Raw genomic sequence first — 23,506 nt, 5'->3', positions numbered from 1 at the left:
TATTTCGTTGTGCCCAAAAAAGAGGGGACGTTCTGGCCCTTCTGGATTTAAAGAGTAGCCTACATCAACCACCAGGGGGGAACCAAGAGCCAGCAAGTGTCACAGGAGATCTCCTTATGGAGTGGGCGAAAATACATCTACAGATGATCTCGGCCTCCCACACTGCAGGAAGAGACAATATCAAGCAGACTTTCTAAGCATGGAGAGGCTGGATCCAGGAGAATGGACATTGTTGGCCAAAGCCTTACAGCTGGTGGTAGATTGCTGGTGCCTCCCGTCCATCAACCTGCTGGCCACATCTCACAATGCAAAGGTTCCCTGATTCTTTAGTCCCAGTAGAAATCTGTGGTCCCTGAGAATCGACACTCTCGTTCAGACCTGGACGGAGGAGGACTTGATATATGCTTTCTCTCCATGGCCCGTGCCGGGCAGGGTCATTCACAGAATAGAGCACCACAGGGGATTAGTCTTACTAGAAGCTCTAGATTGGCCTAGGTGTCCTTAGTATGCAGACATGAGGAGACTCCAGGTAGAGACATCCCTGTGCCTCCCTCCGCACAGGGACTTACTTCAGCAGGGACCGGTCCTTCACGAGGATCCAGTTTCATTCTGATTTACGGTTTGCCCCTTGAGAGAGCTTGTCTGAAGCGTGAATATTCGGCGGCAGTAATTGCCACCTTACTCCGTGTGAGGAAGTTCTCTATGTCCTTAGTGTATGTATGGGTACGGAGAGTATTTGAGGCCTGGTGCGAGGAACATGGTGGTTCCCCTCAGACGTTCAAAATCCCACTAATTCTGGAAGTTTTACAGGAAGGCTTGAGTAAAGGGTTGACCCTTAACTCCTTGAAGGTCCAGATAGTAGCTCTCTCCTGTTCGGGGCGAGGTGAATGGAATCTGCCTGTCGGCGCATTTGGACATGGCCCATTTTCTGAAAGGAGTAAAGCACCTCTGGCTACCCCTATGGTGGCAGTTCCCTTGTGGAATCTTAATCTAGATTTGGAGTTTTTGGCAGGGTCCTCTTCTCGGCCGCTGCACAGTCTTTCCTTGCGCTTGTTAACCCTGAAAATGGTGATCCTGGTGGCTAGATGCTCGGCTCATTTAATCTCTGACTTGCAGGCACTGTGTTGAACCCTTCCTCCTGATGACTCCAGGAGCATTTGTACCGTTCCATCTTTCTTGCCCGAGGTAATCTCGGAGTTTCATTTGAATCAGTTCATTTTGTTGCCATCCCTAATAGGCACAAGGACACTGAAGAATACAGCTTCTTCCGCCATTTAAACATCAGTAGGCTTTTGGTGCGGTATCTGGAAGTTTCAGAACCAGTCGGCAAGACGGACCACTTGTTTGTTCTTCACGGTGGAAGGAGGCAGAGCAAACTAGATTCATGGGCTACCATAACTCGCTGGATCAAGGAAGTGGTCACTAGAGCCTGTGTGGAGGCAGGAAAGCCATTACCCTTTCAGGTTAAAGCTCATTCCACTAGGGCTCAGGCAGTCTCCTGAAGGAAGCTAAACTACTGTCTCCCCATAGAACATTCAGGATCAAAAGGACGCGGTCTTTGCAAGGGCGGTGTTGACCGGACCGCGGGCAGCCTCCTGCCCTGATCTGGAGCAGGTTTTGAACATCCCATTGGTCCTGAGTCCATCTGGCTACACGCTAGGAAATGGAGAAATTACTTACCTGATAATTTTGTTTTCCTTAGTGTAGACAGATGGACTCAGCTTCCAGCCCACGGTTGCCCAAGAACGGTACCAAGGAATCTCCCATGATATGAATATCAATTCCAAGAGATTACGGGTAAACCATCGCCCGATCCCTAGATCAGGGCATCTATAATCTTGCTGGGATTCAGCGTTTGTTTGTTTGGTTGAGTACAGTTAGTTATCCGTTTTTAGTCAAGTTGGTTTTAATCAAATGTTAATTTTATTTCAATAGTATGTTCAGAATGGCTTTTGAAGAGAATACTGAAGGGCTGAGGTCACTGCAGGGATGTATCTAAGGTGATGACAGTTTTTTGAAATCTTACTCCGTCTCCTTCTGCTAGCAGAGGAGCACATAACCCATTGGTCCTGAGTCCATCTGTCTACACTAAGGAAAACAAAATTATCAGGTAAGTAATTTCATGTAAATGCTTTTGAAAATTAGGCCCTTTGTGTCTGACATTGCTTTCTTTTGTGATTTATTTTTTTTTTGTTTTTCCAGTGGAAATGATTGTTGTGTAATATACAACAGTAAATGCAAAGGAAAAGTTTAATTGTCTCTTCAATTCAAGATAGAATTAAAGCAAAAAGCTCAAACATATGTCAGAAATAATGAGACTATCTTGAAGGATCTAGGGAAAGAAAAACCGCTGCTCTTGTTTAAATCCGAGAAATGGTCGGTCAGACCTTGCAGGAAGGCGAGAAGAAATGGAAGAGAAAAGAAACTAGTAAAAGGAAAGCTAAAAAGAAGGGGCTAGGACAAGAGCAAGGTGCATGATGTGAGCAGAACCGAACCAAGAAGGGGAAGCATCCTCGTCACGCCTTGCTGCCACTCAGTTCCATTTACTTTCAGCACTCAGCTCTGCTTTTTGCCCTGTACATCTTTGATATATACGATCTGTTCCCTGTACATATCCAGATCAGTCCAGATGCCTGGTTTTGCCTCCCTTCCAGCAGATGGAAACAAAGTTTCACAGACGCCGCCTCTTAACCCGGTGTGCCACCTGCAGTTCCCTAGTATTTCTTTGTCTTCAGCAGATGGAGGTGGTGCAAAACCTGCAGCTCTGTACCGGAGTTTAAAAAAAAAAAAAAAAAAAGATAAATTAGATAGAGGATGTTTAGCTTCAAAAAGAGAAGGTGTTTATCCTCCCAGAAGGTTGGCAGGTCCTGGTGGGACCATCCCTCCTTGTTGATGGGCAGGACGAGCTGGAGTTGGGGACCCCGATTTTGCTCGCTGAATCACCCAGCGGTGATAGCTAGTGGTCCAGTTCCCTCACTTACAGGAGGATTGAAGGAAGCCCTTCATGCAGGAAAGTGTGGGTTGTTTTGTTTTTTTTTTTAAATTTTATTATAAAGTTTAAAAAAAAAAAGAGAGAAACCTGAACGAAAAACGTTATACAACAGGGGCTTTTTTTTTCTTTCGGCTCTCCCTGTCTGTTGTGGCAGAGGAAGGTAAGCCGTTTAGGGGGCTCCAGTCTTTGCGGCTCTCCCCCTCCCTTCTCTGGACGTGTGCCAGGTAGTCTGGGTCGGGGTGGTACCAAGAGTCGAATGGTTTCTCAGGAAGCAGAGATGCTGCACCGCCCAGAACATCGGGCCTTCATAGCAGCTTCTCACATAAGAGTCCGACAATGTGTAAGCGGATTTTCTCAGCTGGCAACAATTGGATCCCAGAGAATAGGAGCTATCGGAGGAAGCAATGGGCCTCATTCCTTGCAGATAAGGCATTCTTCATATGGATCTGATGGCGACTCAGCGGAATGCCAAGGCACCGTGGTTCTTCAGTCACAGAAGAGAGCATGGAGTGGAAGGGGTCGATGCCCTGGTTCTTCCTTGGCCATACAATATTCTGGTTTACCTGTTTCCACCATGGCCTCTGGTGGGCAAGGTTGTGAGACGAATAGAGATCGTGGCCTCTGAGACCTTGGTTTGCAGATGTGGTCAATCAAGCAGTGGATGGCCCGTTTAAGACTGGGCCATCTATCAAATCTGCTGTGTCAGGGCCCCATATTTTCAGTTCAAGCAGATTGCTTTTGTCTAGTTGCTTGGCTTTTGAAAAGAGGCAATTAAGGAAAAAAGGATATCCTGAGGATATTATTTCTACTCTGTTGCAGGCTTGAAAGACTTCTACTTCCTTGGCGTATGTTCGGGTTTGGAGGATTTTTGAGTCTTGGTGTACAGAGCAGGGGGTTGATCCTCTGCGAGTGTCGGTGGTGCAGATTCTGGCTTTTTTTGCAGAGAGGTGTAATGAAAGGTTTGTCCTTTGAAGATGTCGGCCTTGGGCTGTTTGTGAGGCAAGATTCATGGAACCCTAGCTGCACATCTGGATGTGGTATGTTTCCTCCGCGGGGCATAGCACTTGCGCCCCCCCCCCCCCCCCCCGGTTCATAAGGTAAGTCCTTCTTGGAGCCTTAACTTGGTCCTCAAGGGCATGTGTGCGGCACCATTTGAGCCTTTTTAAAAGGGCCACCATAAAAGATCTCACTTTTGAAAGTGGTTTTCTTGGTGGCGATTTCTTCAGCCAGAAGGGTGTCCTGTCATGTAGGGAACCCTTTTTATGGATTTCAGATTCTGGAGTCTCTCTGAGGACGGTTCCATCTTTTCTGCTGAAGGTGATTTTGGCGTTCCACTTAAGTCAGTGGAGCTTCCGGCTTTTACGAACTTGGAGGATGGTGCACCTCGGGCGAAAGAATTGAGATGTCTGGATGTCAGAAGGGCTTTGTTGCGGTATCTAGAGATCACTAACAGATTCAGATCACTTTTTTGTGCTACGGAGTGGTGCGAAAAAGGGTCAGAAGGCATCAAAAGCCATAATTGCGTGTTGGTTGAAGGAGGCTATTGGTTCCACATACATCTGTCACGGTTGTCCTAACCCAAAGGGGTTAAGGGGTCATTCTACCCAGTCCTAGGCGGCCGCCTAGGCAGTATGTCAGCTAGTGTCACCGCAAGAGATTTGCAGGGCAGCTACTTGGAAGTCTTTACATACCTTTTGCCAGACACTATCGATTGGACGTCCAGTCCTTGGACATCGGCAATTTCAGTGAAAATGTACTTCAAGCGGGACTCTCGCAGTCCCACCCTGGTTAGGGAAGCTTTGGTACATCCCAGGAGTCTGGACTGATCCAGGTACGTACAGGGAAAGGAAAATTGCTTCTTACCTGCTAATTTTCGCTCCTGTAGTACCACAGATCAGTCCAGAGTCCCACCCGATGGGGGACAGGAGATTTGGACAGTCCGCTCGATCTGTTTACTGTAATAATTCTGAAGAATGGCACAGGTTTCTCATTAGGCCTTAATTAAAGTTCCAAAATTATAAATTTTCCTCTGCTCGTTTGGGGGATACTATAGTGTTGGTTTATTAGAATTTTATTTTGACTGTTTTCTGCGTGGGTACTGAGTAATACTGAGGAACTGCAGGTGGCACACTGGGTTAAGAGACAGTGTCTGCAAAACTGGGCTGATCTGTGGTACTACAGGAACGAAAATTAGCAGGTAAGAATCAATTTTCCTATTGCTACTTGTTTATCTCCAGTATATGGAGGAGCAATTATACTTTTTCTTGCCTTTTTTGCTGTGTACTATACAACCACTTTTCCACTTGCTTGTGTTACTTGTCATTGTTTTATTTCTTATTTTCTCTCCGTGTTTTTATTTTGTTTTGCTCATGAAAACTGTTCCATTTTCTTAAATGGCAATGTCTCAGTTGCTCTGCTCTTTGCCAAAGGCTTAAATGCAAGTGCTTCCTCCAGTATAAGAGCATTTTTAGTTGTTGTACAATCTGAAAGCAATGCTTCTAAAAAGTACTCTGTAAACTACAGAACATGTGCTGCCATAATGCTCGAGCTGTAGGCTCTGAACTGGGACGGGTTTTGCTCATGGCAATACTTTGCTACAAGGAATAACTTAGAGTGCTGTGGCCCATAATGAGTTATTTATTATTAAAATATGCATCTGTATAAAACACTATGTACCCTGCTACATTTATTTAGTAATTCTTTTTCTCTTCTCTTTAGCTGCCCAGCATGTTTGGTGACCTTCGCTCCACATTTATAGCACTAATGATTGGCTCCTATGCCTCTTCTGCTGTCACTTTTCCTGGTATTAAGGTGAGAGGTTTGAGCTGTGCATTTTTCAGTTTTGTGCACCTAGGTTGTGTTTTATTTTCTGAGATGTTCTTCTGCTCTTCAAAATTAGAGCACTGCTTTTATTATTATTATTTTTTTTCATAAAGTTTGAACCAGTGGGTCATGGACTGACTATAAAAAGTACTACTCTCCCCCCACCCCCCACCCCTCTTGTTCTGCTTGAATTTGGAAAAGGCAAGTAGTTCTGGATACAGGAGTTTTGGGGAAGGGTGGCAGAAGTGACTTCTGCCCTGATTGTGGTCTGAATACAGGAGTGCTGGGGGGGGGGGGGGTTGGCAGAAGCATCTTCAGTTCTGATTGGCACATCTGATGTGGGTAGGAGGCATCTTTGTTCCTAGTTAGGACCTTCAGGCAGAGAGGAAGAGGTGACGAGTCATAGGAGGAGGAAAGCATGAGAGGGGGAGGGAGAAGAGTGAATGAGGGGGAGTAAATGGAGAAAGATCTTGCAAGGGGAGGCAGTGAAGGAGAAGAGGATTGTTTGGATGGGGGTGGGTGGGAGGAATAAACAGTGAGGGACTGCACCAAGGTGGGGTGGAAGGTGCATCCATACTCCATTTACCCAAAAGCCCCACCCACAATCACAGCATTATTAGAGGGGAGGTAGAAAGCAGGAGTATCTGGTGAGTGCATTTCTCTCCTGACAAGGAAGTCCTAAAGGAATTTTAGAATCCCTGCATATGAATTTTAAATCCAATTTTCAGCTTCTTTTAAATATTAGTACAAGAGTTATGTCATAGAAAATTTGTGTTTGCTGACTCTGTCTGGTAGCTTTTTGCTTTTAACCTTATTTTTGAGAACAATTTGTTTTTCATGTTCAGTAAGCTGGTAAGCGGATATCTGGGGGAGAGGGAGAATTCGGTCTACTGGCCCAGAAGGTTTTGGGGTTTTTTTAATATATAGCTAGCTTTATTGTGAACATATATGCATGTCCCAGATAGCAGCCTGAACCCAGATAACTTTAGGACTGCTCTCATGTAGTCCTAAAGTTAGGCTGAATAATTTAGCCAGATAACGCCAAATATCTGGCTAACTTTCCTGTGCCCCAGAAAGCCTCCAGACTGCCCCCCAACATATCTGGCTAGTGACTCAGGTGGAGGTAGGGGTTCAAACAGGTGAGAATTTCTCCTGCTAAATGCCAATTGTGTTCCTTCCCTTCCTTGTGCTCTCTCTGCTCTGGGCATCTGGTACCAGTGCTGAGAATTGTGCTCTGCTCTTTGGCAGGTGATCTATGACTTTGGGGTCCCTTTTATAACCATCCTGATTGTCTGGGCTGCCTGCGCAGGGCTTGTTTTCTTCAACTGCTTTTTCAACTGGCCCCTGGAGCCCTTTCCAGGGCCTGAGGACATGGACTACACGTAAGTAGTGGCTTGGCTTGGCTCGCTTCTCCTCTTGGAGCAAGTAATTTTTTGTTTTTTGCAGGGACCTTTTGTTCATTTTTTAACCATACCGTGATGACCATCGAACACCCCCCCCCCCCCACCCTTCTTCCCCTGCCCTGATTGTGTGGTGAGTGCTCAAAAATGATAAAGGGGATGGAACAGCTTCCCTATGAGGAAAGGCTGAAGAGGTTAGGGCTGTTCAGCTTGGAGACGAGACTGCTGAGGGGGGATATGAGGTCTTTAAGATCATGAGATGTTTTGAACGAGTAGATGTGAATCTGTTATTTACACTTTCAGATAATAGGACTAGGGGGCATTCCATGAAGTTAGCAAGTAGCACATTTAAGACTAATCGGAGAAAATTCTTTTTCACTCAATGCACAATTAAGCTCTGGAATTTGTTGGCAGAGGATGTGATTAGTGCAGTTAGTGTAGCTGGGTTCAAAAAAGGTTTGGATAAGTTCTTGGAGGAGAAGTCCATGAACTGCTGTTCATCAAGTTTATTAGGGAATAGCCACTGCTATTAATTGCATCAGTAGCATGGGATCTTTTTGGTGTTTGGGTAATTGCTAGGTTCTTGTAGTTTGGTTTGGCCTCTGGAAACAGGATGCTGGGCTTGATGGACCCTTGGTCTGACCCAACATGGCAATTTCTTATGTTCTCCTTACCTTGCCCAGGCATGCTGACTGCTCATCCTCCCCCCCGCCTGTATAATGCATACACCCCTCATCCCATCTCCCTACGGTTACTGCTCAGCTTCAGGATTGCTTCTGTTCTCTCCACAGAGTGAAGATTAAGTTCAGCTGGTTGGGGTTTGATCATAAAATTACAGGGAAGCAGTTCTACAAACAAGTGACTACTGTGGGGCGCCGTTTGAGTGTGGGCAGTTCCATGAAGAACCCCAAAGAGCTGGCAGCACTGCAGGAGGGCAACAAATTGTGTCTATCTACCGTGGATTTGGAAGTGAAGTGTCAGCCAGACAGTGCAGGTATCTACCCCAATACTGCTGATTTGAAACACTGGTTCAGGGAACATGGGGGGGGGGGGAGTAGGAGGGAGCTTGCTGGATTGGTGCAGTGAAGTGCTTGTTCCCTGTACGTACCCGGATCAGTCCAGACTCCTGGGTTTTGCCTCCCCTCCAGCAGATGGAGACAGAGAGAAGTTTTAACGGACTCCGTCCTATATCCCTGAGGTGCCACCTAGAGTCTGTCAGTATTTTTCTGTCTCCAGCAGATGGAGGTGCAAAACCTTTAGTCTGGGTTTAGTGTTAGGTTTTTAGTTTTGTTAGTATTCGTTCCTTAGGAAATTTTAAAATAAATAAATAGAGACGATATCTCTTTAAGCCTCCCAGGGGGTTGTTAGGTCCTGGTGGGACCACATTCCTAGTAACAGAGGCTCTGGAGCAGAGGATTAGGAGCCCTGTAACTGCCCACAGCTGAGGGTGATACCGGGGAGCCTGGTTCACTCACCCTCTGAAGATCTGCACACAGGACAAAACAACTCTTGAGGTGATTTATTTAATTTCTGAGCAGGCCTAGCAGTCTCTTTTGGCCCTCCTTCCTTCCGACGCAGTTTTCGCCATCCTTTTCAGTTCCTAAGAGCTCCCAGGGGTTTGTCTTGGTCACGCTGGTTCTTTTTTTTGGGCCACGATCCTAATTTAGCTCGGGGATCATGTCGCACGGTGCGGCCTGTGGGCCAGAGTTTGTACCTGGTGCTTGTTGAGAGGGGAAGGCTCTTCGAGGAAGCCAATTCCGGCGAAATTGCATCGCAGTAGCTCTAGGGCACGCAGGGACCCTGGGAGGGCAAATTGCTGCGGCAGCCTCAGGACCCTTCTCAGCGCAGGTACTGAAGCCTTACCGCGAATGTTCAGGGAGTAGGAGAAGGCGGCCCTGGGGGAGGGGAACTCTAAGCCACCTCTTTCGCCGTGTCCTGCTGCCCCTGGGGGGGCGACTTGCAGACAGCGCAGATCTCTTCCTCAGATGAGGAACTGGGGAAGAACTCAGATGAGTCTTCTTCCTCATTTTCTGATTTTGTTTTGTTGCTGCATAAAGCCTTCAAAGCGCGAAAAGCAGCAAAGAGCCAGGGTACTAAGGTACCCCGTGAGGTCTCGCCGTCGCTGGGGGCTGGGACAGGAGTTTCATCACTCCAGTGGCATAGAAGCCCCCAAGGCCAAACGCCCTCTCCGGTCCTTTTTTTTTCTGTCAGGTGGACAGTTCAGATACGGATGGGTGGATGTAGGAGAGTCTCCTCCGCAAGCCCCTGGTGAGGGACCGGATGTGGATCAGGATCACCAGCTCCAGCCGGCCAAGCCAGTAGATGCGCCTTAGAAGGTTTTTGGCTTTCTCTAAAAGGAAAAAAAAGAAAAAGTGAGGGTTTTTTTTCTGGTCGGCCGGTCCAGCGTTCTTTCCAGCTCCTGTCTGCCTGCCTTACCGCCGCATTTCGGCTCGGGTGAAGGCCCCTGCGGCCCGGTCTGTTTTTGGCGCACTTACCTCAACTCATCGGAGCTAAATTAGGCCGAGGCTATGCCTCATGATATGGCCTGCTCCACGTGCGGCAGTGCGCGCACCTGCCTCTCTAGAGCCGGCATCTGTGCAGATTGTGTCTTGGGAGGTGAAGGGACCTCTGAGGTCCGCTGAGGGGAATCCCTGTGGCAGCAGCAGTTCTTTGCGGCGCCCGGAGCCTGAGAGGCTTACAGCTGAGCCGCAGCCGCCTGATCTGTTCCTGCTTAGTGCTATTTTGAAAACGTTCAGGGATGCAGAGAGCCGCGATGGAGGCACGGAGTTCCCCGCCACCTCTCTCCCTGTGACCGGGGCCCTCAAGGGGGGGTGGGGGGGCAGGTCGCAGGAGGATCAGGCTGATACTTCGGATGGTGATCCTGAGGGGGCCTTAGATGGGTCTTCGTCGTTCTCAATCTTGGTGAAGTTTTTTCACAAGATGTTCAAGGCACGGAGAGCGTCCAAACTCAAGAGGGGCAAGGTCTCTGAGGTTCCCTCCTCCTGTAAGTGTTCCAAGTCTCTGCCGGTGGGGGGGGCATACTAAGTCTAAGCGCCCTCTCGGATCGTGGCAGGTCCGGATGATTCGTCTTCGTCAGATCTATCTGATGGAGGAGACCATTCCCTGCAAGACCTTCAGGGGTAGACACAGGCCAGGATGGTCAGCCCCTGGTGCCCAAGCAGGGAGGCGCTTCTGCGGTGGACAGTGACGATCCCAAGGAGGTACGCTTGTTCCGGAGAGATGAATTGGGTCCGCTTATCCCGAATATTCTGGAAGCGCTCTAATTGAAGTCCTGCAGGAGAATTTGCATATGGGAGCGGTGGATCCCATGATATTAGGTCTAAGAGGTCCGGCTCGCTCTTTTCCTTTTCATATGTCAGTCATTGACCTCTTGTTCTGGGAGTGGGACACTCCGGATCTAGGTTTGAAAGTCAGCTGCGCGATGGATAAGTTGTACCCGCTACCGGAGGATGCGCTGGAGCTGCTCAGGGTACCCAAGGTGGATGCGGCAGTCTCTGCAGTCACTACAAAGACCACCATCCCAGGCACGAGAGTGGCCCTAAAAGATTTGCAGGACCGAAAGTTGGAGGTACAGATGAAAAAAATATTTGAGACCTGTGCCCTGGGAGTGCGGGCGGCCCTGTGCAGCAATTTTGCTCTGTGTGCGAGCCTGCGTTGGGTGCAGCATTTACAATCTGTGGCATCCCTTTCGGAAGCAGACCTGGCTCACGCTGGTCATTTGGAGCGACGGTGGCTTACTGTGCGGACGCACTGTATAATCTCCTGCACACATTGGGAAGAACAATGGTCTCCACTGTTTCAGCCAGCAGGCTCCTTTGGCTCAGAAATTGGTCGGCAGATGTCTCCTCAAAAGCTCAGCTGAGTTCATTGCCTTTCAAGGGAAAGCTGCTTTTCGGCCAACAGTTGGAGGACATGATTAAGTCTCTGGGAGAGAATAAGGTCCACAGGCCCAGGAGCAGAAGCTCTTTTCCTCAGAGGTCCAGATTCCAGGGGAATCGTCGTTTTCAGGCCTCATGGTCTTCTGGATCCTCTTCTCGTCGGGCTCACAGCCGTGACTGATTCGGCACAGTCCAGTCTTCTTTGGTGACTGTGTCCAGACAATTTATGACAGGGTGTGTATTTGGAAATTCCCTCCTGGATAGTGGTAACCACCGATGCCAGCCTCTCCGGGTGGGGAACGATTTGTCTAACAGCAGTGCAAGGTCAGTGGATGAGGTCAGTTGGAGACCAGAGCGACCCGCTCGGTTGGCGCTACAGGCCTTCCTTCCCTTAGAAGGGAGATCAGTGCAGATTCTCTCCGACAAAGCGATGTCGGTGGTTTACCTCTATCAGGGCGGAACTTGGAGTCTTCCGGTGGTGACGGAGGCTCAACTTTTAATCAGCTGGGTGGAAAAGCACCTGTACAGGATAGCAACCTCTCACATTGCTGGAGAAGACAATGTGCAGGCCGATTTTTCTCAACCGCCACCAGTTGGATCCAGGAGAGTGAGAACTCTCTGAGGCTTTCAGTCTCCTGTGCAACTGATGGTCCAGGCCCGTGATGGACCTGTTGGCGACGTATTGCAATGCCAAAGCTTTGTTGTCAGAAGATGTGGCTAGTGCAGTTAGTATAGCTGTGTTTTAAAAAGGATTGGATAAGTTCTTGGAGGAGAAGTCCATTACCTGCTATTAATTAAGTTGACTTACATAATAACCACCGCTATTGCTAGCAACGGTAACATGGGTACTTGCCAGGTTCTTATGGCCTGGATTGGCCACTGTTGGAAATGGGATGCTGGACTTGATGGACCCTTGGTCTGACCTAGTATGGCATGTTCTTATGTCCTCAATTTTTCAGTTGTCGAAGAGAGCCAGGAGCGGAAGGTGTAGATGCTCTGGTGCTTCCCTGGCCAAAGGACATTCTGTTGTACGTCTTTCCGCCATGACAGTTGGTTGGCAAGGTTCTACAGGCAGGTGTAGTAAAAGGTCTAGCCTTCAATTCCCTACGAGTTCAGGTGGCAGGCCTTGCTAGTTTTCGGGGAAAGGTACAGGGCCTCGCTCTAGCATCTCATCCGGATGTGGTTCGTTTTCTGCGTGGCGTTAAACATCTTCGTTCTCCGATTCGGAACCTCTGTCCTTCGTGGAAGCTCAACCTGATTCTCCATGCCCTTTTGTAATGCGCCTTTCGAGCTGCTGATGCGGGCGACCTTGAAAGATCTGACATTGAAGGTCATTTTCCTCGTGGCTATTGTATCGGCGTGGCATGTTTCAGAGCTACAGGCCTTATCTTGTCGGGAGCCCTTCTTAATGATTTCTAACGAAGGAGTTTCTTTACGAACAGTTCCCTCCTTTCTTCCGAAAGTAGTGTCCTCTTTTCATTTGAATCAGATGGTGAAGCTCCCGTCCTTGGCGGGCCTAGATCTTTCTACTTCCGAGTCTAGGGAGTTAAGACGGTTGGACGTTAGACGCGTGCTGATACGTTATTTGGAGGTCACGAACGGTTTCCGTCTTTCGGACCATCTGTTTGTCCTATGGAGTGGTCCCAGGAACGGTCAGAAAGCTTCATGGGTCGCCATTGCACGCTGGCTGAAGGAAGCTATTGCTTCGGCATACCTAGTTTAGGGCCGTCCGATTCCGGTTGGTCTCAGGGCTCATTCTTCTCGATCGCAGGCGACTTCATGGGCGGAATGTCAGCAGGTGTCACCGCAGAGCAGCTACGTGGAAATCTCAGCACACGTTTGCTAGGCATTAGTCTAGATATACGGACCCCAGAGCCCAGTTCCTTCGGGGCCAGTGTTCTCAGAGTGGGACTCTCTCAGTCCCACCCTGGTTAGGGAAGCTTTGGTACATCCCAGGAGTCTGGACTGATCCGGGTACGTACAGGGAAAGGAAAATTGGTCCTTACCTGCTAATTTTCATTCCTGTAGTACCACGGATCAGTCCAGAGTCCCACTCATGGGGAAATGGAGTCCGCTCGGCCAGTTGATATTCATATTCTGCAGGTTTATTCAATGCATTTTGATATTGTGCACCCACCTTCAAAGGGTAGGAGAATGGGCATGTTTTCGTTCATTACCAGTTTTCATTCCCTCTGCTCTGCGAGGGGGGAGGGGAAATTTTGGGTGTACTAGCTTACACTGTGCCCAAGCAGAGAAAAGTAATACAGACAGACTCTAAGTGGCACCTCAGGGGTATAGGACGGAGTCCATTAAAACTTCTCTGTCTCCATCTGCTGGAGCGGAGGCAAAACCCAGGAGTCTGGACTGATCCGAGGTACTACAGGAACGAAAATTAGCAGGTAAGGACCAATTTTCCTATAGTGACCCCACATCATTACTACCTTACAACCATTCAGTGGGTTCTTTCATATAAGATGATGGTTTGGGGGCTGCTTTTGAGGGATTGGGTGAATAGAATGATTTGAGGGAGGAGGGTATATGCCTGTTTGCTGTTTGAAGATAACTGATGTAGCTTCTCCCCTTCTCCCCAGCTTCTCCCTCTTTCATGCAGAGTGTGTTCAGCCCCATTTTACTGCTCAGCCTCATAACAATGTGTGTGACACAGCTGCGGCTCATCTTCTACATGGGAGCTATGAACAACATCCTAGAGTTCCTGGTGGATGGGGACTTGGAGACAGGTATTACACTGACAGCACCTGCCTTCTCTTCTGCTCTCTCTGTTCTTAAAGCCTTGGAGGCTGATAGATTAGCACACTGATCCCCAAAGCATTCCTCAGAGAACACCCCCCTAGCCAGTTGGGTTTTCAGGATAGCCACAATGAATATGTATATGAAAGATTTGCATGCACCTACTTCCATTACATTCAGATAAATTATATGCATATTCACCATGGCTGGCTATCTTGTAAATCTGGCTAAGGGGGTCAATAGATTTTTGGGAACATCTGCTATTAACTGATGCCATGATGAGGGAGAAGGCAGCATTTGAGTTGATCAGCCACATTCATTCAGCAGTAACTTAGTGTACCAAATTTGTTGCTTCATTATTTCATATAATAATGAAGCTGCTAATACTTTTTGCACAAAATGGCATGACCTTAAAGCAGAGAAGTAAAGAACAATTGCACTGGCTATATCTTTCTAATTTTAAAGACCATTGTTCGGCTATTATGTTTTATACAGTCCAGTAGGGATCTGTGGTATCTGCTCTGATTTTGGGATATTTATTTATTTATTTATTTAGAGTTTTTTCTATACCGGCATTCGTGATTAGAAACCACATCATGCCGGTTTACATATAACAAGGGGGTGTGAACAAAAAACGGAACATAAACAAGTGCAAAGAGATCTTAAAGTTACATTACAACAAGGATCATATAACTGGGGAGAGAATTAGAGTAAGATAACCGAGCAGTTAGGATTAATTATTTACATTATATTGTGAAGTCTCTTATAAGATGTTGCTGTCCTTCAATTGGGATCTGGGAAGGCTTGCTTAAATAGCCAAGTCTTAAGCCTTTTTCTGAAAATAGGTAGGCATGGTTCTTGTCTCAGATCCGGAGGAATAGAATTCCATAGTGAAGGTCCGGCTGTGGAAAAGGCTCGGTCTCTGAAAGTTAGGTGGTGAGTGGTTTTGGTTTGGGGAACGAGGAGTGATCCTCTGTAGGCTTCTCTGATGGGTCTGGTGGATGTGTGTCGTCTGAGTGGTATTTGTAGATCGAGCGTTGCTTGGTGATGGATAGCCTTGTAGATGATAGTGATGGATTTGTGGATAATTCTAAAGTGTATTGGCAACCAGTGCAAGTTCTTGAGTGGGAGAAATGTGATCTCTTCTCCTGGTGTTAGTCAGAATTCTCGCAGCTGAGTTCTGGAGCATCTGAAGGGGTTTAATGGAAGTGGAAGGGAGACCTAGTAAGATAGAATTGCAGTAGTCTATCTTAGAAAAGATAACTGCTTGAAGGACCGTTCTGAAGTCTCGCACGTGAAGGAGCGGTTTGATTCTTTTAAGTACCTGAAGTTTATAGAATCCGTCTTTAATAGTTTGTTTAATGAAGGATTTTAAGTTAAGACGGTTGTCGATAATTATTCCTAAGTCCCTTGTTTGGGTGGTAAGTGGGTTGGTTGGAGGACACGGAGATGGATTGCTATTTTCTGGTGAGATGATAAGAAGTTCCGTCTTAGCCGTATTTAATATCAGGTTTAAACGCGTGAGGAGGAGATTGATTGATTTCTTTAAGGCAGAGTTCCCAAAATTCAAGAGTTTTGGTGATGGTTTCTTTAATGGGGATCAAGATCTGCACATCGTCTGCGTATAGGAAGTGAGTTAGTTTCAAGTGGGTTAGCAGTTGACAAAGCGGAAGAAGGTAAATATTAGAGTGTAGGGGAGAGGGAGGAGCCCTGGGGAACACCTAAAGATGAAGAATAGCGGGAAGATTCCTTATTATGGATCTTGACCTTATAGCCTCTGTTGCTGAGGAATGTATTGAACCATGATAGTGCAGTTCCTGAAATTCCTATGTTCGACAGTTGATTGAGTAGGATGGAGTGGTTAACGGTATCAAATGCGGCCGAAAGGTCTAAAAGAATAAGTAGAATGGATTGGCCTTTGTCTAGCCCCATGATGATATGGTCTGTCAGGGATATGAGTAGAGTTTCCGTGCTTAAAGCTTTACGGAATCCATATTGTGAGGGGTAAAGTATTTTGTGATCTTCAATGTAGTTGGAGAGTTGAGTGTTGACCAGCTTTTCCATTATCTTGGCAATAAATGGAAGATTGGAAATTGGGCAAAAGTTGTTGGGGTCTAGATTAGGTTTCTTTAAGAGTGGTTTTAGAGAAGCTAGTTTAAGGTCTTCTGGAAATAGTCCCTGGGATAAAGAGCAGTTGATATCTGCCAGAGTTTTGGAGATGGTTTCCGGTATTAGAAGGAGGAGTTTGTAGGTATTTGGTCGAAGGGGTGGGAGGAAGGTTTCATTTTCTTAAGTAACAGAAGGATTTCAGAGGCTGTGATGGGTTCAAATGATTCAAAGGAGGTTCCTTTGTTTAGTATCTGCACAGTATTAGTGCGAGAATTGTTACTGGGGGTCAGTTGCTTTAGCAGGTTAGATATTTTGTCTTGGAAGAAAATTGCCAATTCCTCGGCTTTGGATGTCTCATGTGTCCTGGTTTTTGTGCACAGGATGGAAAATCACTGAGATGGGTCCATGTTTTCTCTTTATTAGGTTCCTACCTGCTAGCACAGCTACTCGCTGGATCCTAAGCATTGCACTTCTCCATCAAATCTAAGTCCCAAGCTGGGAACGGAGATGCAAAACTGCTGATCTTAGCTACATTTAGCTGTCCAAGGACATCGTGCACTTACATTTGTTCCTCTTATTTATTTTTTTTCATTTTATTTGAAGTTTTTTTTCATTTATTTTATCTGAAACTACAATGAATGAATACGAATGAATGAATGAATGAAATAAACAACCATACAAATGAGAAAAAACAAACCAAAATGGGACCTCCACCCAAGCTAAAATTCAGCAGCTCCAAAAAAAAATAAATTCAAGGCCTCTTACCCCACTGTTGGCCTCTAGAGCCTAATTTTTAAAACCATTTACATGTATAAAGCCCCTGTACGTACCCGGATCAGTCCAGACTCCTGAGTTTTGCCTCCCCTCCAGCAGTTGGAGACAGAGGTTTTTGACTAAAATTGCCACTTAAGTTGAGGTGCCACCTGCAGTCCATCCGTATTTCTCTGTCTCCAGCAGATGGTGGAGGTACAAAGTCCTGCAGTCTGAAAGAAAGCTATTTAAAAAAAATAAAGAGTCAGATTTAAGATGAAGACTCTGCGGCCTCCCAGGGGGTAGTCAGGTCCTGGTGGGACCATCCCCCCCCCCTGCTACCGAGGCATCTGAGCAGGGGGTCTGAGACCTTGGAGCTCATTCCTTGCAGCCATCCGGGTTGATACCGGGGAGCCCAGTTCACTCACCCTGCAGGGGAGAATTAGGAGCCTGTTGCCAAAGATTGCTGATTAAAAAAAAAAGAGTACATTGTCAGCTGAGCCGCACTGAGTAGAGCCATGTGGGGTATTCCTAAGGTAGGCTTTGCACCCCGACTTCGCCGTTGCACTCTTCAGGCAGTTTTTTTTTCTACTTCCGGCACTCTTCTCCCCCGAGTCCTGCAATCTCTCCTCGGCTGCCATGCTGCATGGTGCGGCCTGCAGCACCGTGTGCGCATTTCACACACCGGCCTCTGTGTGGAGTGTCTCCCCAGGGGGGAGCGTATCTCCGGATCAGTGGCACGGGGGAAGCAGTCGGCACGCCACAAGCCTGAGAGGCTCTCCTCTGTGCTGCACCCCTCGAAGAATCCGTTCCCGCTGAAGCACGGGAGCAGGGGCCATTTTAGCAGCATTCGTGCAGCCTGCGGAGGAGGAAGGGGATTTTCCTCCTTCATTGTCGCTGAGGCCTCGGGGGGGGGGGGGGAGCCGAAATGCGGCAGTTGAGGACCTTTCTTCTGCAGAGGAGCTTGGGGAGGGCTGAGATTAATCTTCCTCTGATTCGTGTTTCCCTGTACGTACCAGGATCAGTCCAGGACACCTGGGTTGTGACTCCGCACCAGTAGATGGAGACAGACTAAAACTTGTGGGCGGAGCCATATATGCCCCTGTGCCAGTCACAGCCCCTCAGTCTTACTCTGTCTCCAGTAGATGGTGCAGGTCCAGTCACAGCCCTGCCTGACCTGATTTTGGTGGTTAGTCAGTTTTGGTTTTTAGGGGCTGATTTTGTTAGGCCTGATTGTTTTTGCGAGGTATTCGTGGCAAATTGGGTTTTGTTATTAATTTTAGTCCCGGGTGCCCTGCCTCCCGGGGGGGTTGAGAGGTCCTGAGGGGACTACCCTCCCCCGGTTGAGGCCGCTGCCAGGGTTGAGGACCCGGCTGAGCTAGTGGCAGCGTCAGGGGTGACACCGGGGAGCCCGGTTCACTCACCCTTGCAGGAAAAGGGCTCCAGAACCAAGGACAGCTGCTACCTGGAAGTCGTTACATACCTTCATTACACATTGCCGATCGGATGTTCGGGCTACTGATTGCGGGGGTTTTGGAGAGAGGGTACTCCGAGCGGGACTCTCTGCTTCCCACCCTCGGTAATTTAGCTCTGGTACATCCCAGGTGTCCTGGACTGATCCTGGTACGTACAGGGAAAGGAAAATTAGTTTCTTACCTGATAATTTTCGTTCCTGTAGTACCAAGGATCAGTCCAGGATCCCGCCCGCAGTGCTGCGCTGTTGTAACGGAGAGTCCGCTCATTGTTGTCTTCAGTACACTGACCCCTTGTTCTTCGCTCTCTCGGTTTGGAGAGTCTGGTTCCTGTGGGGGTGTTGGAGTTATTTTCGTTTACCTGACGAGTTTGTATGGTTAGCTATGTTGTATTATGGCTTTTCTACTTTGACATTCGTATGACTGAGGGGCTGTGACTGGCACAGGGGCATATATGGCTCCGCCCACAAGTTTTAGTCTGTCTCCATCTACTGGTGCGGAGTCACAACCCAGGTGTCCTGGACTGATCCTTGGTACTACAGGAACGAAAATTATCAGGTAAGAAACTAATTTTCCTTTGTGCTTCTGTTGCACAAGGTTTTAAATACCAGAAAATCAGTCAGATGCTGTGACAGGAAGGGGGATCCCTCCCGTGCTGCCAAGGGTTTCAAGGGCCCAGACCAAATCCATGAGGCCCCTGATACTGTTGGGGCCTCATGGATTTGGTCGCCCCTTGATGTCTCGGTCATCTCTGCCTGCTTTGTCCCAAGGTAACGCACAGACTTCGGGCCCTTCTGGGGCAATTACCATAGGAGTTGACCAGGATCCCGATGGAGGGGGCCAGGATCCCAGACAGGCACAGGCCGATTTTTTTCCCCCCCTCCCCCTCCCAGTGGTAGACTGTGATGACACCAGAATGGTGTGTTTGTTTTGAAGACAGGGGCTGGCCCCTCTGATTCCAGCAGTTCAGGAGGAATTGGGCATTGAAGCCCCCCCAGACAACGAGACCTTGGGTGCCGTGGCTCCAGTGATGTTGGGCCTCAGGAGCCCAACTAAGACCTTTTCACATGTCAGCTACTGCCCTGCTCTTCTGGGAGTAGGACTGAAGGTTAGCAGGGCCATGGACAAACTTTATCCGCTTCCAGAGGAGGCGCTTGACCTTGACAGAATTCCGAAGGTGGATGCTGCTGTATCCGCTGTTACCAAGAAGATGACCATTCCTATGACAGGGGCTGCGGCGCTCAAGGATCTTCAGGATAGAAAGCTGGAAGTTCACCTCAAGAAGATTTTTGAGGTCTCTGCCCTTGGGGCTCGGGCCGCTATATGCAGCAGTTTTGTGTTACGAGCAGGCCTTCACTGGGTACAGCAGCACCAAATGGATAAGTCCATATCTGATGTGGAGTCCCTCCAGGCTGAGCAGCTGGAGGCTGTGGTCGCCTACAGTGCTGATGCATTATATGACCTATTAAGGACTTCGGCAAGAACCATGATTTTTACTGTTTCAACTCGCAGACTCCTCTGGTTGAGGAATTGGGCGGCAGATATTTCCTCCAAGGCGCAGCTGGGTTCTTTGCCCTTTAAGGGCAAGATGCTGTTTGGTAAGGATTTGGAGGACATGATCAAATCATTGGGGGAGAATAAAGTTCACAGATTTGTCTGAGGACAAGCCAAAAGCGAGATCTGCTGTTCCCCCTTCAGTCACGATCTCATGGAAATCGCAGGTTTCGGGCATCCATGTCTTCTGGTTCTTCTTCCAGACAACCATCAAGCAGGCAGCCTTCATGGGGTCACCCTTTTCATGGCCACCAGCAGAGATGACTCCACCCAGGGCCTGGGTGGTGCAAAATCTTCCCAATGAGGCAAGGCCGGTCCACTCCTCTGTTCCGATAATAGGGGGCCGGCTGGCTCTTTTTTACGAGGAGTGAGCCAAGATTACCTCTGACTAGTGGGTTTTGGACGTGATAAGTGAAGGCTATGCTTTAAAGTTTGCTCAACCTCTCAGGAACCGGTTTCTAGCCTTCCCATGCTCTTATCAGCAAAAGGAATTAGCGGTCAGTCGCGTCAGAATCGGGGGCCATTGTGCCGGTGCCTCCTGTGGAAGAAAGAACAGGCAGATATTCTATCTACTTCGTAGTGCCGAAGAAGGAAGGCGCCTTCTGGCCCTTTCTTGATTTTGAAGAAAGTGAACAAAGCGCTTCAGTTGCCTCAATTTCGCATGGAGATCTTGAGGTCTGTAATTGCAGCGGTCCACAAGGGGGAGTACCTAGCCTCCCTGGACTTGACGGAGGCTTACCTGCACATTGGAATTCGGCCCAAGACCAAAGATTCCTCCGGTTCATGATCCTCGGCAGATTTCCAGTTCTATGCCCTGACTTTCAGCCTCGCAATGGCACCCAGGACCTTTACCAAGGTTATGATAGTGTTGGCCGCTGCCCTTTGGAAAAGGGGGTTCTAGTGCACCCTTACCTGGACGACTGGCTGATTCAGGTGAAGTCTGAGTCCCTCTGTTGGGAGGTGGTGGATTGGGTCCTTTACCTTCTGCGCTCCCGGAGGTGGATAGTGAACTTGGCCAAGAGTCTCCTGGTTCCCTCAGGCCCTGGAGTTTTTGGGAACCCACTTCGACACAAGGTTGGGCAAGGTTTTCCTCACCGAGGAACAGATTCTCAAATTACAAGCTCAGATTCGTTCCCTCTTATCCATGTGCATGACCAGGGTCTGGGATTACCTGCAAGTTCTCAGGTCAATGGCTTGACTCACAGTGGAGCTTACAACTTTCCAAAATTTGAACACAACACCGTATGTGAGGGAACTGCAGCTTTTGAATGTGAAAAGGGCTCTGTTACGTTACCTCACCTCAAAATCACCAATAGCTTCTGGGTGTCTGACCATTTTTGAGCTATGGAGTAAGGCTAAGAAGGGACAGTAAGCCTCAAAATCCACAGTTGTGCGGTGGTTGAAGGAGCTATAAGCTCGGCTTACATCTACATCTGTAAGGGGCGTCCTGTCCCAGTGGGATCGAGGGCTCACTCTACTCAGTCACAGGAGGCTTCTTGGGCTGAGTGCCAGTAGGTGTCACCACAGGAGATTTGTTGTGCAGCCACTTGGAAGTTGTTGCACACTTTTGCCAAACATTATCGTTTGGACGTCCAGGCTCCAGAGGCCATGGATTTTGGTGAGTGTTCTTTGCGCAGGACTGTTGCAGTCCCACACAAGTTAGAGAAGCTTGGGTACATCCCAGGAGTCTAGACTGATCCGGGTATGAACAGGAAAGGAAAATGTGGTTCTTACCTGCTAATTTTCATTCCTGGAATACAACGGATCAGTCCAGAGGCCCACCCTAGTTGTTAAGGAGAGTCAACTTGTACTTTTGTATGTATGCTGCAGATTTGCTTAGGATTTCACAATTGTTATCCTGTTCCTATGGTTGGAAAGGATTTTTCCATTGCGGGGTTCTGCTTTCTCATTGTAGGAGTTTGTTTAATTATATTAGGGTTTTTAATGATATGTATCTTGTTTGGGTACAGGTTAATACTGAGGTACTATAAGTGGCTTGAGGTTATATGGCAGTGTCAGTAAAAAACTGTCTCCATTTGCTGGAAGGGAGACAAAACCTAGGAGTTTGGGCTGATCCAGGTATAAACAGGAAGTCTTGTTTAGGTTTTGGTTTTTTTTAAAAGGAGGAGGAGGAGAGACCGCAGAAGAGGAGAGCAAAAACAGGGAAGGAAGGGGAAGATGGGTAATTCCAGCAACTGCATCTGGGAAGAACTCTGCTCCAATAACTGGAAGCCCCTGCTTAACTGGCTGTGTTCAACCGAGAAGTGGTATATAAAAAAAACTTTCACCTCAGGAGCTGCCATTCAAATTTCTATCTTCTTCACTCTGCCTAATCAGGCCCAATCTTACAGCACAAGAGAGTAGCAATTACTGCATCTGAATAACCCTTATTCCTTAGGCAACCCCTTTCAAAAGCCAGGCCACTAGACAAAAGCTATCTGCCCCTTCCAAATATACGGGACCTTGACGGAGGAGATTTGTCAGGAGCAGAAACTGTAAGGGGCTGTCCTTCGCTAGGTTTACCAGGTCCGGGAACCATGGCTACCTTGACCATTCCGGTGTGATGAGGATTATGTCCCCTTGGTGAGCCTCTACCCATTGCAACACTTTGCCAATTATGGGCCATGGTGGAAACATATACAACAGGACATCTGACAGCTATGAAAGGACCAGAGCGTCCACCCCTTCTGCCCCTGTCTCTTGATGACGACTGAAGAACCTCAGGGCCTTGGCATTGCGAAAAGTTGCCATCAAGTCCATGCAGGGCTGGATCTACTTGCTGCATACAAGGTGAAAAGATTTCTCAGACAACTCCCATTTGCTGGGATCCAGCTGGTGACAGCTGAGAAAGTCTGCTTGAACGTAGTCTGAGCCTGCAATATGAGAAGCTGCTATCCTCTCCAGATGTAGTTCCGCAAAGCTGATCAACTTCCGGGCCTCCAGAGCTACAGCTCGGCTCTTGGTGCCTCCCTGGTGATTTATGTATGCCAAGGCTGTCGTGTTGTCTAACAGGATCCTGACTGATCTCCCCTTCACCAGGGGAAGGAGGGCCTGGAGAGCCAGGCGCATGGCTCTGGTCTCCAACCGGTTAATGGCCCACAAAGACTCCGTCCTCGACCAATGGCCCTGGACCGATCTGTTCTGACAGACTGCCCCCCAACCGGAGAGGCTGGCATCCATGATTACTACTGTCCAAGAAGGGACTTCCAGGTCTACTCCTCAGCGAAGCTTGTCCATGTCGAGCCACCAGGAAAGACTGGAACATGCAAATTCCGTAAGTGGAAGCGTAGCTGAAACTGCTCGGAAAGCAGATCCCAACAGGAAAGTAAGGATGATTGAAGAGGCCTCATATGAGCAAAGACCCATGGGACCAACTCCAGTTGGTCCCATGGGTCCAAATGCCGATACAACCTTCGGGAGAAAGGAGGGCACCATACGCAATGAGATACAAGAGTCCAAGATCTTCAAAAAGGGATCTCTATACGTCAGTGCTTGAAGCTCAAATTCTTCAGGCTGAACAAATCGCAACTAGAAAAACTACTTTCAGAGTGGAATCCTTTATAGTTGCCCTCCTTAAAGGCTCACACGATGCCGTACACGTCCCTCTTAGGACCAAGTTAAGACTCCGGGAAAGACATGTTTTCTGCATTGGAGAAAGAAAGTGCTTTACCTCTCGGAGAAATCTCACCACATCCAGACGAGCAGCCAAGGACACCCCATGTACCTTGCCTCGAAGACAGCCCAAAGCTGCCATCTGTA

General features: G+C 48.1%; 1 protein-coding gene across 2 annotated transcripts in view; it reads left to right on the top strand.

The window, feature by feature from the left end:
* The window catches only part of SLC43A2 (solute carrier family 43 member 2), a 74,022-nt gene that overhangs the window by 9,608 nt on the left and 40,908 nt on the right, over nucleotides 1–23,506 (top strand). For both annotated transcript variants that reach the window (XM_029611678.1, XM_029611679.1), the window contains exons 6-9: nucleotides 5,711–5,803; nucleotides 7,064–7,197; nucleotides 8,007–8,209; nucleotides 13,706–13,852. In XM_029611678.1, the coding sequence (XP_029467538.1) occupies nucleotides 5,711–5,803; nucleotides 7,064–7,197; nucleotides 8,007–8,209; nucleotides 13,706–13,852 (577 nt within the window). The remainder of the gene's footprint in view (nucleotides 1–5,710; nucleotides 5,804–7,063; nucleotides 7,198–8,006; nucleotides 8,210–13,705; nucleotides 13,853–23,506) is intronic.

The sequence above is a fragment of the Rhinatrema bivittatum genome, chromosome 8 (genome assembly GCF_901001135.1).
Source record: "Rhinatrema bivittatum chromosome 8, aRhiBiv1.1, whole genome shotgun sequence".
NCBI classification, from domain to species: domain Eukaryota; kingdom Metazoa; phylum Chordata; class Amphibia; order Gymnophiona; family Rhinatrematidae; genus Rhinatrema; species Rhinatrema bivittatum.
Note: the sequence above shows the minus strand (reverse complement) of the source record. Positions and strands in the feature narration are given on the sequence as shown.